The sequence below is a fragment of the Primulina eburnea genome, chromosome 15 (assembly GCF_022965805.1).
Source record: "Primulina eburnea isolate SZY01 chromosome 15, ASM2296580v1, whole genome shotgun sequence".
In the NCBI taxonomy this organism is placed as follows: domain Eukaryota; kingdom Viridiplantae; phylum Streptophyta; class Magnoliopsida; order Lamiales; family Gesneriaceae; genus Primulina; species Primulina eburnea.
In genome coordinates, this window is record NC_133115.1 from 35004400 (window position 1) to 35023432 (window position 19033).

The 19033-nt window shown below is 38.3% G+C and overlaps 1 protein-coding gene across 1 annotated transcript; it reads left to right on the top strand.

Annotated features, from left to right (window-relative positions):
* Nucleotides 1-1372: 1372 nt before the first annotated feature.
* On the top strand, nt 1373-10052 carry LOC140815681 (uncharacterized). The gene is made up of 10 exons (XM_073174749.1): nt 1373-1678; nt 1775-1889; nt 2993-3088; nt 3176-4162; nt 4254-4317; nt 4519-4658; nt 4753-5064; nt 5174-5477; nt 6774-6781; nt 6924-10052. Exons 1-10 carry the CDS (start codon nt 1632-1634, stop codon nt 9747-9749), a joined length of 4899 nt encoding a protein of 1632 aa, XP_073030850.1. The 5' UTR covers nt 1373-1631; the 3' UTR covers nt 9750-10052.
* Nucleotides 10053-19033: the final 8981 nt, after the last annotated feature.

Genomic DNA, 19033 nt, shown 5'->3' on the forward strand with positions numbered 1-19033 from the left:
TTATGACAACATGCAGCAGAATAATATAACACACAAATAAATAATTTAATTAAAAATGACACGGAGATAATTTATGCAAAAGTGAACACATTTGTGCGATACCTCATTGCAAAATAATAACTAGAAAAAAAATCGAGTTTACAAAATCAATATTGGTGAAGGAACGAAAAAACCATCTTCCTTAACAAGTCAAGGAAGTAAATTACATCCTATAATATCAATAACAAAAATAACCAAAATACAAGAATGCAAATCTGTGTGGCCGAAATTCGGAGAAACCAAATTTTTTTCAATCAACACTTTGTACGAGTGTTGTCTTCAAATGTCTCCAACATGTCACGACAACACACTGAAACAACGATGCTTCGTCTTTGTTAGTACGCTCTTCAGAAAATTCTCCCGAGCTTTATATATGTTCTATGCTCGCCTTGTCTTTCTCTAATGTGCAACAACTATTCTTTCTATGTATAAACTTGTGTTGATTTTAATATGATTTCTTGAATAAATTTCTACAAGATAACACAATCAACCTTTCATTAGGAAACAAATTTTTTTAAATATTAAAGATCAAATCTAAAGTTTAAAAAACTCAATATTTTACTTTGGCAAGACTGTTCCTTCCTGCCTCCACCATGTCCATCCAGAGTAGCCATTTCCAATTCCCCGAATGTGTTTGTTCACGAAGATGTTTTGTTAGAAATACACGATAAAAAGTTTGATAGAAATACACGTTATTAATTTTATACTTTGACGCTGATGCAAACAACAAGAACAATTGAAATTTGTGTGAGACGGTTTCACTGGTCGTATTTGTGAGACATATATATTATTTGAGTCATCCATGAAAAAGTATTATTTTTTATGTTAATAGTACTACTTTCTATTGTGAATATGGGTAGGGTTGAGTCTCACAGATTAGGATCCCGTGAGACGGTTTCATATGAGGCACACTCTTAAAATTTGAATTAATTAAGTTTTAAACAATGGATATTGTATAAATTTGTATATCTACGAGGTTTTTTGGGTTATTTAGATTGGATACTTTAAAATCTAAAATCTGAATAGAATCAATTGTTTCGATTTGGTTGTTTTAAAATCGATTTAAATCATAATTTGTATAAAAAAAAAACTGATTAGGATTAATAATGATAAAATACATTTACACATATGCCCTTCTTTACAATATTTGTTACGTGTCACACATGTAAGAATGGGAGACCCTCGTTTCCCAACCCCGTCAAAACGTTCAAAGGGTATTTTCACCCGAATGGCAGAGTTGGTAAATAAAGTGAAATTCTCAGGGCTTTATGGTCAGAACATATGGGCGTTGAACCCACCCACGTACTTGACCTGGCGCCAATCCAAGCACAAGTGAGCGACACTTATCTCTCGCTGTTTTTACGCATAATATGCAAGATTGTCCGTTTTCATCGATTTACATACGCAGAGTCGAAGAACCAAACTGGACCCTGGAAGTTAATTAAATTATTATTTTTTGATTTCATGCTAAATCTTTGCTGAAAATCTGGGGAAGATGAGATATTGCTGAGAAGTGGATATCAATCGCTCTATTATAGGATTCGACCCTGATTCTTTTGACCCCCCTCGAGTTTCATTTTCGATCTGATCCAATGGAGTCGCCCACGCCGGTTTCTCGTTATGTCCACGGGAATTCGAAGTAGGTTTCTTTTTCCCTTTCGATTTCTTTTGTGGGTTAAATTATTTAAGCTTGTGTGTGAGTGTGTTATCTGATGTTATGAGAGTGATGGTGCAGAAAACGTGTGTTTCCGGGGGGAAGTTCGTCGTCGGTGTGTAAGGATGTGGATGTGTTGGAAATCGGGCCGCCCTCCAATCATACGCCTAAACCTAAGTCTTCCAGGAAAAACGAGGTGAGTTATTAGGGTTATTATTTTGTATTTCCGTTCTAATTTCTCAAATTGGGCTTGTTTCGGTTCTTCTCGAGTTTGAGGTGCGTTAGACGAATGCTCTGTTCTTTTAGGATTTCTTTAGGTGTTTCAGGTTTGTTCTGAATGATTGAATTTTGATCAAGTAATGATTTTTTTTTATGTTTGCATGCGTGGGCTACTGTGATTAAGGGCTGTATCTAGTAAATAATTGAAATGAGACTGATTTAGTATTGTTTGTTAAGTTTAATTGGGGGATTTGCCTTTGAGTGTAATGTGTATAATGTTTCTATTATTTTAGTGATATGGCTTGATGAGTTGGATGGTAGAGAATGAGGGTGGAAAATGTTCAATTGGCTTTAGCTAGTAATGGGTGTATATCAGACTTTCCTGGTTTCCCTATCCATGCACGTGATGCTAGAATTATTGCTAGGACATCCATAGATTGATTGTTCTCAGATTTGGCACTTTTGGATTGGAAGAGGCTGCAGATGGACCATCATTTGACGTGGGACTAATGCCATTTTGATCGGATCAATGAGATTTGACTGCTGTTGAAAGTGAGAATGGCATTACATGGGTTAAAATTTCCACTTAAATCTGCCCTTGTTTGTGTAGAGATCCTTTCAAGACTACATTGTACACCTATTTTCCTTGATGAATGCTTTTCTGTAATCTGCGAAGATTTCAGGGCATGATAGTGCCAAGTTAACTGGTGGTATTGATGGATTTTTAGTTATAATGTGTTGGTTCTGTCAGTTGAGTCTTCCTCGATTTGTTCGGTTGATGCCTCTCTTTCGTGACAACTGCATGAGCTTAGAGCTCCCTAGTCAGGAATTCGAAAGGAACTTTTGGAACACCAATAGGTTCATAAAGTATTCTTAATTCCTTGACCTGTGGTATTTCCTTTTATATGACCTGCAATCACTTGAACTTCGTTCTGAAACCGCTCTCCATGTACAAGCATGACATGGGCATGGTTGGAGTTTGAATACTTGTTTTGCTTCCCTATAACTCATTTTCTGAAAGTAATGCTGTATGCACATCCTACCTTCAAGTACACTTTCAAGTTACCTATTTTCTTGAAGGTTATTTGTCATGAGATAATTGATGTTGACGTAGAAGAAGACCGTGGTGATGTAATGATAATAGATCCTCATGTTGGTGTCCACGGGAAGGGCAAGGTACTGTACTATTCTCACTTATTTGAATTTTGTGTGCTTCCTGTTTCTCCAGCAATGTAATAAATTATTCTTTCATCTGGCGTGTAGGAGGCTTTGCCCGCTTTTTCAATTTGTCTAGGTGGTTTAGCAGCGGATGGATTGGCAAGCGACATCAAATCAACCAATGGTGCTTTACAATCACCTGATTCAATGATTATAGATGATTCCAGCTCTAATAATTTCTTTGGAGAGGAAGATTGGCTAGATAATTATTATGATGACATATTGTTTGATGAACATTCAATGTTAGAATCGCATTTTGATCACATGGATATACCACCTGGTATTGAGGCACCATTTCCCTGGTTACCAAGTTCTCCCAGAAATAAAAATAAGGTGACAACTACAGGTACTTCAACTAACTCAAGTTTGCAACTAAAGTCAGATGTTGCCATTGTTCCTTCTAGCTTAAATTCACCTCTAACGTCATGGCCATCACCATCACGGAGCAAGTCAACTAGGCAACCTAAAAAGTTGAAACTACCATACAAATCGCTGGAACCTGGTGCAGTTCCAAATAAATCGACTGTTTCGATTAGTACATCCTTTCTGGGTTCACAATCCTCCATCAGTTCTTTGGCTCTTAAGCACGGGAAGGAACCTTTGCATTCTTTTGGAAAGAATAAAAGGAACACTCGTGCATCCCAGGTTATCTATTCTGGTCCATTAGGCCAGTTGTCTTCTGGTGCGAGTTATCCACCTGTCATTGTCAATCATGCCAGTAGCTCTCTGAAGTTGAAAATGCCATCGAGTTCACCTGGAATGGAAACCTATATGCCTCCGTGGCAGGATTTGCGCCTGAATATGTTAGGACCTTCTATTGGTCCTTCAGGGTTTCTGACTGAATTTGTCACCTGGCCACAAGATTCGACCGATTTTAAAAACGGTGAATCTCCCATGGTAATACAGACAACAAATGTAGAACCAAGAAATATTGATGAAGTTTTGCAAAATTTTGAAGGTTTTAAAAAATTTGACACCGTTGAAGATTATTCGGATCACTTCTACTTAAAAAATGCTTCATCCGGCAAACAGGTAACTGCTATTTAAAAAATTGGTTTGTTTCTTGTCCATCTCTTCAAAAATTCATTTGTGCCTTTATGATATTGTCTTCGGATGTTGACAGCCACCGAAGAATTGGGCTAAGAGAATACAGGAAGAATGGAAGATTCTAGAAAAAGATTTACCCGGTATGTTTTGAAAGTCCTCCATCACATCTCCCTGTGTAACATTTTTGGCCAGCATTTTTGTTTGATTACACTAATGAGTTAACAAGGTATTGGCATCAAGTTATAGCTTCTATATATTTCTCATAGCTAAAGCATTATTTTACTGATATCTACAATAGCTTCTCCCCTAAACTTGTATTTTTTCTGCTGTCACCAACACAGACACTATATTTGTAAGGGTTTACGAAGCCAGGATGGATCTTTTGCGGGCTGTGATTGTAGGAGCAGAGGGAACGCCATACCATGATGGTCTCTTTTTCTTTGATGTCTTCTTTCCGAGCAGTTATCCTAATGTTCCACCTGTATGTTTTTTTAATTTCTTCTGAAGAATGCAGTTTGGTGTCTGTAAGCTGGGATAATTATGAGGCCTAATCATGTGATTTCTATTCTTGCCAGCTTGTCCATTATCATTCAGGCGGCCTACGAATCAACCCTAATTTATATAATTGTGGAAAAGTATGTCTCAGCCTTCTTAATACATGGAGTGGTAACCACAAAGAGAAGTGGATCCTTGGTGTTTCAACCATGTTACAAGTTTTGGTCTCCATACAAGGGCTGACTTTGAATGCCAAGCCCTACTTTAACGAGCCTGGATTTGCAAACACGAGTGGCTCCCCAACTGGAGAAAAACGATCATTGGATTACAACGAGAGTACATTTATTTACTCCCTTCAAACGATGGTGTACAGCATGAAAAGGCCGCCAAAGGTAAGTTGAATCCATCTCTTCACTTTATGTGTATGTACATCAAATTGAACTCAAACCCAATACCTTTATTCTACTGATAAATTGCTTATTCATTCATTTGTTTTTGTAGCATTTTGAGAACTTTGTAATTGGGCATTATTGCAAATATGCTCGTGATATTATGGTATCATGTAAAGCATACTTGGATGGAGCTCAAGTAGGTTGTCTCGTTAAAGGAGGTGTTCAAGATGTAGATGAAGGCGACAAGAGCTGCTCACAGCATTTCAAGAACAGTTTGGCTGGGTTCATCCCTACTCTGGTAAATACATTTTCACAAATTGGAGCTAAAGATTGTCAGGAGTTCCTTTCTTTGTCTCAAAAGGCTACCGGACCAGCAATTGCTACTCATAGGTCCTTACAACTTATGCCATCAGGCTAATGAATTTGCCAATCCTCGACTTCAAGATTGTGCGCATGGGACTTGCCGCTCCCATTTGGTTATATTAGTTATGAATGATTTTTGCATTGACCCATCTTAGAAAGAACACAATGTTTTTTTTTTTTTTTGGCGACATCTCAATGCCTATTTTGACAATCATGTGTACACTTGAACTTTACCTGGACTTTTACTCCTATCGAATCGATCTAAATCTCGATATGGATTCTTATTAGCGTTCTATTCACGTTCATCGTCTTCCCACTTTCCCTCAATTTTCACGGTGAGTTCATGTTGTGGAATCAACTTTTCATGTGGGCTGATGCAAATATTAAGAGTAGAGCGTTTCATAGTAGACTGCAAGGAGGACGAAACTTTTTTTTTCTCGAAAAATTACGTGTTAAGTTTTATTTTTTCCGTTGGTCTATATTGATTATCACGGGTAGTAAATGCGATTAGAACGCTAGCATATTTATATTTAATATTTAATTAATGCTTGAAATATCTCGTTTACACATGTTAACTGTAAATTTTATTTCTTAATTGTAATTTATGAATGGGCTCTACGAAAATATTGTTCCATTTACGAAATTTTTTATTATATCGACACCTATTCTTTATTGAAGTTTTTTTAGAGGATTTCATCAATTTATATAAGTGGTCCATCAGTGCACACGCTAAGAGTGGGGGTGTCAGTGATAATTGAACCCAGTTAACGTTCCACTAAAATAAGCCATCAGCAATAAATTAGTATTTAATTTTCCGTGATGCTTTTGGGTTCATCGTGAATCTTTCTAAATCTACACCTGGTTTTTATAAATGGGGGAATCTTAACAAATCCGAGTCAAACACCATGTGAAACAAAAGGAACGGACCTCGAGTTCGAAACAATGCAAACCCCGTCTAATATAAAATTAAAGCAGTCCATGCTTGTCCTCCCAACGGTTACCGGTGAGAAAGATTGAGACTGAAATGGAAACTTCGTACTTATTTACAGCGAATTATTTGTCTTATCCACAAGTCGTTGACATGGTCTAAGTCATCGTCGCCAGTTGAACATATGGACAACAATTAATGCTCACTGGAGTGGAAGGGAAAAAGGTACCCACGCCCGGACTTATTAGTTTCATGTTCAAATTGCATTGGTTCCTGAGAGTTCTTTTAAAAGAATAAAATAAGCCACGCATCGTGATAAAAGGGTGTAGAGCCAGTCAGACAAATCTGGTGATCAGCTTTTTCTAGGAAAGTGGGGCTTGGAAAAAAATATCATTGACTTATGACTAATGCACTGTAGATTATTATGTATATATTTGTATAAAGTGTATGTAGAGTTCAATAATCTTGAATATGATGTATTTTCTTTTGATATAACATGCACCAATAATATTGAACGGCGGTAGGAAGTCAATTATTTCCTTATATACCATTTACATAGAACAAATAGATAATCTTCCTTTTCTTGATTTCTGGTTTTATGCTTGCAGTAGCCATGAATCCGTCACTCAATATGCCTTTTTCTTCGTGCTTTTACAAGTCCTTGTGCTTTTTTCTTATTAGTAACCTCTTTGTATCGTCTGTTCTTTCTTCTCCTTCATACACTGATCACTGTTCCTCTGTAGTTCCTGAATCTAGACCCACCCAGCAGACTTACCGAATCCGTTTACCTCGATTTCGCACAACGTATTACACCGGTGGAGAAAGACTTATTGGTGAGAAACCACTCAACAAATCATATGACTATGTGGGAAAATCACTTTTCATCAAAGTCACATCAGATTCATACGAGACCATCGCCAAGAATGTTTATACGATTCGTGGTCAACTGGTTATCCGGTCCCCGTACCGGTATTACAATCGGTATATAAGCAATTTCAGCAATGATGGATCTTATTACAACAGGAGGAGACGCTATAGATCAAACGTGATCACGTTTTTCTTGAATGGTTTCTGGTCAGAATCTTCAAGAAAGCTTTGTATGGTTGGGTCAGCTTCTTGGAAGTCTATCAATCTTGATGCTGTTTTGAAGCTGAGTTACAATTCTTTGAATCCAAGTATGCTTACTAGTGTGATTAGTGGAACTTTGGAAAGCACAAGTTCCGTTAAGGACTCCGGGTACTTTGAGCCAATTTCGATGTTTGATTTTCCTTCTGTTCCTGACTATATTTACTCTTTGGTTTCGAAAGAACTCGGAGGTGGGTATTCGGGTGGTTTTGAAGGTCCAAAAGACCAGTCTCTTGATTTGGATTCGAGCAGGTTTTGCTCTTCTCTATTACAGGGTTTTAATCTTTTCGAGTTGGAGCTTGGAAGAGAGTGCGACAATGCTCAAACTTGTTCTGCACGCGCTGTGGTTGACGGATTCTTGCCTCAACTGGTATCCTTATATCCAATCCAGTGTTATGAGGAAAAACGAGTGATTCGGTATGTGGTAAGATTTCAGAATGTCAGCTATACTGCATTTAATGAAAATTTTGATCTTAATGCCACGTTAATCGGTGAGGGAGCATGGGATGATAAGAAAAACCAGCTGTTGATTGTTGCTTGTCGAATCTTGGATCCAGTTAACCATTTTGGGAATGGTATAGGAGATTGTTCGTTAAGGTTGAGTTTCAGATATCCTTCAATCCTAACCATCAGAAATCATGCCAAAATTGCTGGAAAAATTTGGACAAACAAAACTATTTATGACGCAGGATACTTCAGAAACATTAATCTCACAAGCATTGATGGAGGGTATGTTGCTGGGTCATTTTCGGGGTTGAGATACGAATACACGGAATTGGATAAAGCAAAGAGATTATGCCGAGTGGAGAAGGTTGAAAAGAAGAAGGGGAATATATATCCAGACGCACAGTCTTACAACATGAGGTTCGACATGTCTGTGGAAAATTCGAATGGGAAAAAGTTTGCTTGGGGCTATACAGTACCTCTATCCATTGGAAATGAGGTCTACCAAGGAGACATGGGGATAGCACTGGCACCAGAGTCAGCACCAGTCGAAGATGCTGTACTTGAACCTATTTCCGAACCCCAGAAAATTAGATCCGGCCCCTTGAATATGAGCTTCATATTATCCATCACCCCTTTTTATTCCGAAATTAATAACTCACGGAGTCAAAGTCAAATCCAGATCACTGCCGAAGGAGTGTATGATTTAGAAACCGGATGGCTCTGTATGGTAGGCTGTAGAAAATTTCCATCTAATGTCAAAAAATCTGACGACAACTCCATAGACTGTGAGATAGTTGTGAACTTCCAGTTTGCTCCAATCAATAATAACAACGGCGGTCTTATCAGTGGAATCATCAGAAGTACACGAAAAAAAACAGATCCTCTTTATTTTGAGGATATGACAATGTCATCTGCTGCATTTTACAGCACTGTGGCTGAACGCTCGATATGGAGAATGGACTTGGAGATCACCATGGTCTTGATATCCAACACGTTCCTGTGCATCCTTGTGGGGCTACAACTCTTCCACGTGAGAAGAAATCCTGAGGTCGTCTCCAGCATTTCACTTGTCATGCTTCTGATACTTTCTCTAGGATACATGATCCCGCTTGTCTTGAATTTCGAAGCCCTTTTCTTTCAAAACTATAACAAGCAACCATTCATGCTTAGCAGCAAGGGATGGCTTGAAGCTAATGAAGTAACCCTGAGAATAGTAATAATGGTGGCATTTTTGTTGCAAATACGCCTACTCCAACTGGTTTGGACTGCAAAAACAAGTGAAGGAAATGAAAAGGGCTTGTGGGGTGCGGAGAAAAAGGCAGTTTTTGTTTCAGTGCCGATGTATTTTTTTGGCGGATTACTCACTCTGCTGCTGAACTGGATAAAGAGCAAGAATCACGAGATGCATTCTTATGTTGAATACGATCAAGTGTACTACTCTCTTTGGGGATACTTGAGATCTTATGCTGGTTTGATTCTTGATGGGTTTCTTCTCCCACAAATCTTGCTCAATACTTTCTCTGGTTCATCTGCAAAAGCTTTGTCTAATCCATTCTACATCGGCACCAGTGCGGTCCGGTTGGTGCCTCATGCTTATGATCAATACAGGGCTCACAATTTTCCACGAACCATCGTTAATGGAACATACTACTATGCGAATCCCTCCGCCGATTTTTACTCTACCTCTTGGGATGTGATAATTCCTTGTGGAGTGGTTGCACTGGCTGTGATTGTGTTTCTGCAGCAACGACATGGTGGACGCTGGATTCTTCCGAGGAGATTCAGGGAGTTAGAGCTGTATGAAAAAGTTCCCAGTGGTTAACAATGAGCTATGAATCATATTTGCATTCAGAAATATAAGATGATATGTCTACTTTTTCAGTGTTTTGTGGTTTAATCAATCTTTAAATACCATAAGTTAGTAAGTTGGAGTATATGTGTTGTTAATTAATGACAAGTTTACTGTGCGCATGCTCTGATTAGAAATATCAGATAATAAGTTTTCAAAATGGCTTCCCCATTTTATTCACAAAAAAGTTTCCCGTCATGGCTGGTTTGAAGTGCACAGACATCGATTGCTTATTCCGTAGGATTTCTTTGTTCATGTTTTTGGTAGCCTTTCAACTCCTCACTTAAAAGTTAAAACACTACTAGCATGGTGTAAACATTAGAAAAAATCGGAGTAATAAAAGTACACGCCGAAAAGTTTGAAGACACGAACGTTTCCATTCTATTATTAAATAATTTTTATTAATATTATATTATATTGTTTCCATTGTTCTCAAGACCAACTTGATTTCTAGCGGCCCAAATTGCAAAAAGACTTATTTATGAGACCCGGCCCAAGTACCCAAAATCTTCGCAAAACCCTAACAAAAGCGTCCTTTATAAATTAATACCCTCACAGTCACACTTCCCCCTCTCCATCTCTGCTGTGGAATACTTGATCTTCCTATCTATTGATAATGACAATATCATCTGCATCGAAGCTCGTGAATTTCCGCATGCCAGCACTCCAGAACCTCATCCGCCGCCACTTGCTCCGCCCCTCCGCCGCCTCTACGAATACAGACGCGCATTTCGTCGATCCACCTCGTCTGGTGAAGGAGGACTTCTATACTCGTTTCCGATCATCATTCGTGACGACGAACTTTGATATCGACGAATCGAATTCCTTGCTATGTTTCAATGCGTCATTTCGTTTCTCTGTAATGCAATCTGAGGCCGCCAGGAAATTGGGCGAGGATGCTGGGAGTGAAACTGGGGCTTTGGCTAATGGTGATGCCTGTTGTCACCCCAGAGGTAGGAGGACCTCATATGACTCCGACTCCAATGATAGTGATGAGGATGCCGACCACCGTGATTCGTATGATAGCGATGAACCCTGCGGCGACTCTTCTGACGACGGTGAATGCTTCAATGAGAACGAAGGTTACACCACCCATGACGAAGATTAGGATGGTATGCCCCGCAACCGCGCCTACTCCGATGGGCCATATCCTCCTCGTCCTTTATTTTGAAGTGAATCAAATTTCTAGTGTTCCATCCTCCATTTTCGATTTTCTTGGTGTTCATTCTGTACCAACAATTATTGCGTAATCGACTTAATTTATTTAATTTTTTGTTTCTTTCGGGCCCATAGGCTAGTTTTACAGAATGTCTCCATGCACACATAACACGGCATGCCGCCAATATTCGCCAAGTGACTCAAATTTTTCCCAAATGCCGTTTTGTTGTCATACACAGCAAAAGCAAAAATACCAAACTTAAGTGACGAGTAAACAGTTGTGCAACTGAGAAATTTAATATTCAGACAGATCTGTCGGCGTAGAAAGATCGTGCTGTCATTTCGTGGCAATGTAATCATGAAAGTTCGTCGTTTATCAGACGTTTAAGACATTTATAGTCCTTCAGTTTGTTTAAGGGTTAATTGAGATTCAGTACATTTTGAAAATAGAGTTGGGTTTTAGTACATAGAAAGAGAAATTTTCTTCTAAATTGCCAAATTTGCCCATTTGTCCTATTCAATTTTAATTGATCCCCCGCTCCCGAAAATGGTATCAGAGTCGAAGGTTGATTTATTTCAAACACAAATTTTATTATTACTAGCAACTAAATGTACGAGAAGGAGAATTTCGAAAAAATTATGAATCCGAACTTTAGTTCGAGAAGAATAACTTACAAGAACTATTCCAATATTTTGGAATGTACACAAGTTTATCTAACTATTGTTAGATATCAGAAACAGGAGAACAAAAGAAATTTATCTCCTGATAAAAGACAGTAGTGTTTGCAAAACGTTGCATACACAAAAGGTAGATTCTTACAGGTCAAAAAGACCAGATCTTCATTGATATGTTAAATATGCCAGGGACTACCATCCAGTTCGAAATTAAACTTATTTCGCTAGAAATAATTCAATTAGAGCAAGAATTACAGCGAAGTACATGCTTCACTGAACTCAGCACAAGAGGTATGCGTTTACAAGGCCTAAAGAACCGTAAAAACATACTTCAAAGTCTACTCAGAAGAAATTCTTCAGAGAACAATGGATCTGTATAGACAGCAGATCTACGAAGGGAAGCAACAGCACCCTCAGGTAAAAATTTATGATTCAGAATAATAAATTTCTGGAGATAGTACCAGACTCCTCTAAGCTCTCTCTGGATCTTAGAGAAATCCAGAAAACGGTACAAAACTATGGCAATATGCTATATTATGTACCTCAAAGGATTGAAAAGGTCCTAGAAAAACAAGAAAGAAATTCTTGAGATCTTAAAGGATATTCAAACAAGAATACAGAAACTAGAACAACAACCAAGTTCTAGTAGAAGAACTTCAGGAGGCTGGTTACCACCATCCTTTGGTACCGAACTTTTGTTACATCAACAAGGGAAGGCCAGAGTGGTGTCAAAACCTTTAACTGAAGAAGAAAAGATGATCAATCTAATCAAGTCTGTCTCAGAAAATAAATTGATCTGATGACAACTTTAGAAAGGATTGGTTTGGAGGATCTACAAGAGCTTGCGGAATCTTTCGCAAATCTCAAAGTAGTAGATCTAAAGATGAATACAGCAGTAGGTGAAACACCACCTGCAATAACCTGGTCATCTTCTCAGGAACCACCAAGGGAAAGTATGGGATCTCATAATGTAAATATGAGAGAATCTCAGACTGACTTCCATACTGGTGGAGGATCACACCCAGCGGGAACAAGGGCAAGGAGAACTCAAATTCCTTTGCATCAAACACCCTATGGGAAAACTGTTTTAGATCCTATACATCCTTACGGGGTTATGCTTAACCTTGATATTTTGGACTTCAAAAACAGAGAAGATCTCATAGACGATTGGACATCTGCTATGAGGATTGCAGCAGGAACACTTGATCTCAATAAAGAAGGATTCATTAAACTTTTGGAAATGAGTCTTATGGGATCAGTAAAAATTGCTTGGGACATGACTTCATCAGACATGAAAGAGTCAGTCCTAGTTGGGGAATCTCTTAGTGAGATCGCGGGAAAAATGGCTACCCTATTTAAAGCACACTTTATAGGGGTAGACTATTTCAACAGTCAAGATACAGAGAAGAAGAAGAAATACACTCAAGCTCTGTATAGTCTTGAATTACATGACATATGTTTGGTGGATGAATACATTATGTTATTCACTAAATACAGATGGAATTCAGGAGTCGAAGAGGATATAGCTATGCAGCTTTTCTTCGCAAAAATGCCGAGCCCTTGGAGAGAAATGCTCATAAGGGAATACGTACCTGGTAATCCAGATACGTTGGCAAGAAGAGCCTCTTTCCTTAAAGGAAAACTGGCAGAATGGTGCCATATGGCAGCATTACAAAAGAATTACAAACGCTTAAGGGGTATCAACAAAAGAACTCCTTTGTGTTGTAAAGAAAATGATCTTCCAACAATAATTGGAAGTAAACCACAGAAGCATAAAAGGAAAAGCTTTAGGACTCATCCTTATGCACGAAGTGGGAAAAGTTCTTGGAAACCAAGAACCGTATGGTCTAGACAGAAAGCCAGATCTTATAAATCCGGACAAAGAAGCGGACCATCGAGAAGTAGGATATCATCCCAAGCATCGAATTCATCTCGAAGCACAGGAAGAACACCTACAAAGAAAACTTTCAGAAGAGCTCATACTAGAGCCAATGAAAGCTTCAAGGATTGTAATTGCTGGACATGTGGAGCAAGAGGTCATATTTCGACCAACTGTCCAGAAAATGAAAACAGAGGTATTAAACGCTTTGATCCTACCCCGGATATTGAAGAAGCAGTTTATTACCAAGATCTTATTCAAGTATACCGATTTGAGGACATCGCCTCAGATGAAAGTATATATGAAGAAGAAGAAGTCTTAAGTCAGGAAGACTATGATGGAACAGAATCGGAATCTGACTGAAGAAGAGGTGTTTCGACACAAAACACATGAAGATCTGTCTGGGTTTTTCAGTCAGACAACAATATCTCATAACATGGTTCAAAGAATCATGAGAGAAAATCCGAGTCTACAGAGATATCAAGGTTTCTCTGCAGGACAGGTAGAAAAGTTCTTAGGAAGTCTTGGCCTAAGAAACAGAAAGCATCATCTAATCTATAAAGTTTCTAGAAGGGAAATGGCAATCCCAATGGAACTCACAGGAAATAGAATGGAGATGCAGCTAATTCCTTCCGAAGAAATCAAGGAAGAATTACAAAAACTCAAGATAGAAGTAGCAAGGACTATGTCCTGGATTCATATAGGAGCAATCCAGATTATGATAAAGGCTACCTTCAAAGAAGGGATATATTCACCAATTGATATCGCTATATGCGATAAAAGAATGGGGAATCTACAAGATTCAGTACTGGGGACAATCTCAGGAAACCTCTGTGCAGGAAAAATTGTAGGAGTAATCTATCCAAGGATAGCCTACAACCTGGCAGATCGAGATTTCAGCCGAGCCTTGACATTGCATCAGAACTTCAAGGAAAAAAGGTTGATGAAAGAAGGTAATAGACCCTATTCTATTACCTATCAGATTTCATATGCTCTATCTAATACACATCATTCTGAATTGTTTATTAGAAACGAGTTTATAGAAATCCCTGAAATATTCTGAAAAGTTGCACAGGCAATTTATCCAGAAAGAGTCGAGTTTCCTTTAATACAGGAAACAGATATCCAAATCCAAGACAAACCGATTCTACAAAGGAATCAAAGTCTTAGATTGGAATCAAGAAGACTATCTTTTCAAGGAGATAGAATTACAAGTTACAGATGGGATAAAAGGCCTGTCATAGACACCCAACAGGAGCTGAAAAGTTTTTCTACAATAGGAAAACTTAGATGCCCGGAAGGGTGGAAGGAGGTTGAAATAGTATTTGATATTAGAAAGCAAAGGAATCAATTTCCTTGTAATTCAATATACTATTTAGAACAACCTGCGATGGGAACTTACCAAGGACTGATTAATATCGGAGAATTGGAAGTCCATATTCAAGGAATTCCGGGAAAAGAATCAAATCGACTGATTCTTGGACTAGAGTTTCTCGAGGAACACAAACCTTGGAAACGTCTAGAACATGGAATGGAGTTTATGGCAGAAGAAAAAATGTGGAAAATCCAATGACGACAAGTCCATTCTCCATATACATTCCAGTAGGAATGTTGTATGAACAATATAAGGCAGAATACTTTGCTGCATATATTGATTCAGGTGCTGGAATATGTACAGCAAAACGAGGCGTTTTTCCAAATAATTTGGAAGAAGAGTTACCAAAGATTGCTGGAAGAGATTTTTCCAGAAGAATCTTAATCTTATGTAAAGGGATTAAGATGACTGAAATTATGATTGGCGGTGCTGGATAAACACCTTGGTACAAGGTAAAAACACCACCAATTTATTTTCATGATACAGGAGCTGACATATTGTTAGGAAATAATTTCCTACAAATGTTCAAATCCTATACACAAGAAAATGAGACTAGAAGATTAGTGTTCACAACACCATGTGATCACAAAATCATAGTCCAAAGACTTCGAGAAGCATTTTACAGAAAATTGCCGATCCAGTTTCGCAGCAAGCGTGGTGATTCAGGAAAACTTCTGAACCCAAAAATGAAAGATTCAAGACGGTTTGGAGAAACAATGCTCCAGTTGAGAGCAGATAAAGAACTCCAACCAGAAGATATAGAATGCCTTAAGATAACTCTACAAACAAATGAAGTAGAGTTCGAGTCTAAGGTATCATTGGAAGATGTCAAGAAGAGGATCAAAGAAAATTACAACGAAGATCCCTTGGCATGGTGGGACAGAAATCAACTCAGGGCTTGCCTTAAGATTAAGCAAGGCAAAGAGTATGAATTTGTCCGTTGTAAACCCATCCCAATGAACATCATTGATCAGAGGGATATGCAGATTATAATCAAGGAACATTTGGACCTTGGATTGATCAAAGCAGGAATATCACCATATAGCAGTCCAGGTTTTCTGGTAAGAAATCATGGTGAGATTAAACGAGGGAAACCCAGATTGGTTATTAATTATCAAGAAATTAATAAGATTCTGGAGTTTGATGGGTATTTTATACCTAGTAGAGAACACTTGATTAGTTGCATACGCAACGCCAAGATATTCTCTAAGTTTGATTGCAAGTCCGGATTCTATCAGATTCGGATGCAGGAAGAAAGCAAGAAATTCACAGCCTTCTCCACACCACAAGGACATTATATCTGGGAGGTATTACCAATGGGATTGGCTAATTCACCACAGATATTCCAAAAGAAAATGGATAATCTCTTTAAAGATTATTTTAAGTTTATGTTTGTTTACATCAACGATGTTTTGATAGCATCTAAAGATATGAATGAACATGTTAAACATTTGGAGATTTTCTCTAATGTTTGTATAAAAGAAGGACTGGTTTTATCGGAAAAGAAAGCAGTCATTGCTACAAGAAAGATTGAATTCCTCGGAATTGAAATCGATGAGTCAGGAATAATTCTGCAAGAACACATAGTGGAAAAGGTGCAGAATTTTCCAGAGAATCTCAAAGACAAGAAGCAACTTCAAAGTTTTCTAGGGGTTGTTAATTTTGCTGGGATGTTTATCAAAAACCTAGCAAAACACAGGAAAGTGTTCAGTCCATTGTTGAAAAAAGATGCTAGATTTATATGGACAGAAGAACACACAAAAGGACTTATCCATTTAAAGAAGGTTTGCAAAAATCTTCCAAAAATGGCTATTACTCAAGACGAGGATGATCTGGTATTATATACCGATGCCAGTGATCATTGGTGGGCTGCAGTACTAACCAAGCTCACACCAGATGGAGAACAACCATGCAGATATTGTAGTGGGTTATTCTCAGATGCAGAAGCCATAAGATGGCATATCAACGAAAAGAAATTCTATGCAGTAAAAAGAGCTTTTGAAAAATGGCCGTTATTTTTACTTGCAAAGAAATTCACTTTGAAAGTTGATAACACTCAAGTTAAAGCCTTTTTGAGGAATAGAATTGAGTCTAAACCAGAGAAGGCTAGATTATTACGATGGCAAGCTTTATGCCAAAATTATATTTTTGATATTATGATAATAAAATCTCATGAAAATATTCTTGCAGATTTTTTAACAAGAGATGGACAGCATTGACATTGATGCTATTATCAAGATGCAGAGGCATTTGAGGGAACACCTTGAAATGCTTCAAACCGAGTTCAACAAGTTAGCTGTTAACGCAGAAGTTGCGGGAAGGCTACAACAAGCTGATAAGAGAATTGTCTCTGATCGAATTACAGGATGTTTACAGGCATATACTCAGTTATGGTCTGTAACGCAAAGGCCTATCCTCCAGGGCATTGAGAGACCACTGGTTTCTCAAATGGAGAGTTTTCGAGTACAGGACTCTATACCTGTAGCGGGGGATTCAAATACCCCTTGCACAAGTGTTAAGTCGGGATCATCACCAGATGAGTCGACTGAAACAAAAATTGAGACTCCTGATCCTTATCTTGAGTCCTCAAGTCAACCCTTCACCTCGGGGATTGAAGAGGGAGAGATCAACCTTAGGCCTCGTATTGACAAAGGCAAAACTAAGATTGGTACTAACGAAGCAACCATTTCTCCATTTCAGGTTTACCAACAAAATTGGGAGAAATTAAAAACAAGAATTGGCATTAACCCAGCTACCAATCGGGTTGATGTTTCAGGGAAATATCCAAGGGTATGGATGAAACAAAATTCGTATCCAAAGGAGGTTAAAGCCTGGTATGAATTCGGGGCTCTTGCCTCAGTTTATACTACATCACCCAGCTTTCCAGAAATTTCAGGTCTACCAAAATGGATCCAGGAAGCTGTTCACGAAACTTGGGCGAATAATGATTATTTGTCCAGAGGAGATGTTTTGGAGCTATACTTTTTTAGTGCAGCACCAGAACCAGCAGGGAAAGATTCTCACGAAGCCTTTCATTTCATCAAGCTAAGGAGGCCAGATTCAAATGTCCAGAAATTTATCAAGGACCCTCCGACAGAAGAAACACCCCTGGTGTCTTCAATAACTGAAGATGACATTTCTACCAGAAGAGCTTGGGGTATTTGGGCCTGTCTCACTGAGATGGACAAAGTCAAGTTTCCGTTCAAATTCTACAATCATTCAGTGAACGGATCATTCCTGTTAAATACCATGACAGGAAAAACAACAAGTTTTGCAGAAGATCTATTAAAAGAAAAGAAATCTTTTGTGGAATAGCAAGCTGCCGGCAAGTAAAGAAACTCGCCGGAAATTCTGTAATATGGCACATGTAGGAAGATGGTCTGAAAACATCTGTCCAGAATGCCAAAACCAGAAGGAACCGGAATTTGGTAAATGATTCAAGCCGAGATCTGATCGGAAACACTTTACCGATACCAGTACAAGTGGGGATGGACCACATTCACGATTTCCTCGAGGAAGCCGAAAGCCGAAGATTCCTCGACAAAATTAAAAGGGACATGTGACCCTCCATTACAAAAGCAGGACCACTACCATGTGAGTGGTAGAAACAAGACAACCACTAATTAGTGGTAAAGGACAAATGGACCACCAATAACAAATGGTGGATGACTCAGCAAGCATTGTATACCAATCTAAAAGGAATCCAATGAATAAAAGTAAATTAACTGGTCCCGAAAATTCATCTATAAATAAGGACAGAAAGGAAACCAGTTAACACACCAGAATCAAAACTTAAAAATGTATCGAGTATATTTGAAAGTTTTGAAAAGAAGGATAACATACAAGAGGAAAGAGGCAGAAGCTCTTAAATGGTTAGTAAATCATTTCAAAGAGTATAAAAAAGATGAGATTACTGCCGATATCCTGGAAACTCATCGTCAATGGTATCTAAAAGAGATAAAGGAGGATGAGAAGTTGATGTCCAGATTAATAATCTAGACAGGGACCCTTCAACCACTACATGGTCCCCAAGCAAGCTGTAAAGGCTAATGAAGATTTGAAATCCGAGTTTCAAATCCGAAAGAGCCTTCTATAAATAAAGCCGGAAGAAGGAAGTGAAGATCATCAAATATTTTCTCCATTTCTTTCATATAAGGTTGTAATATTTCT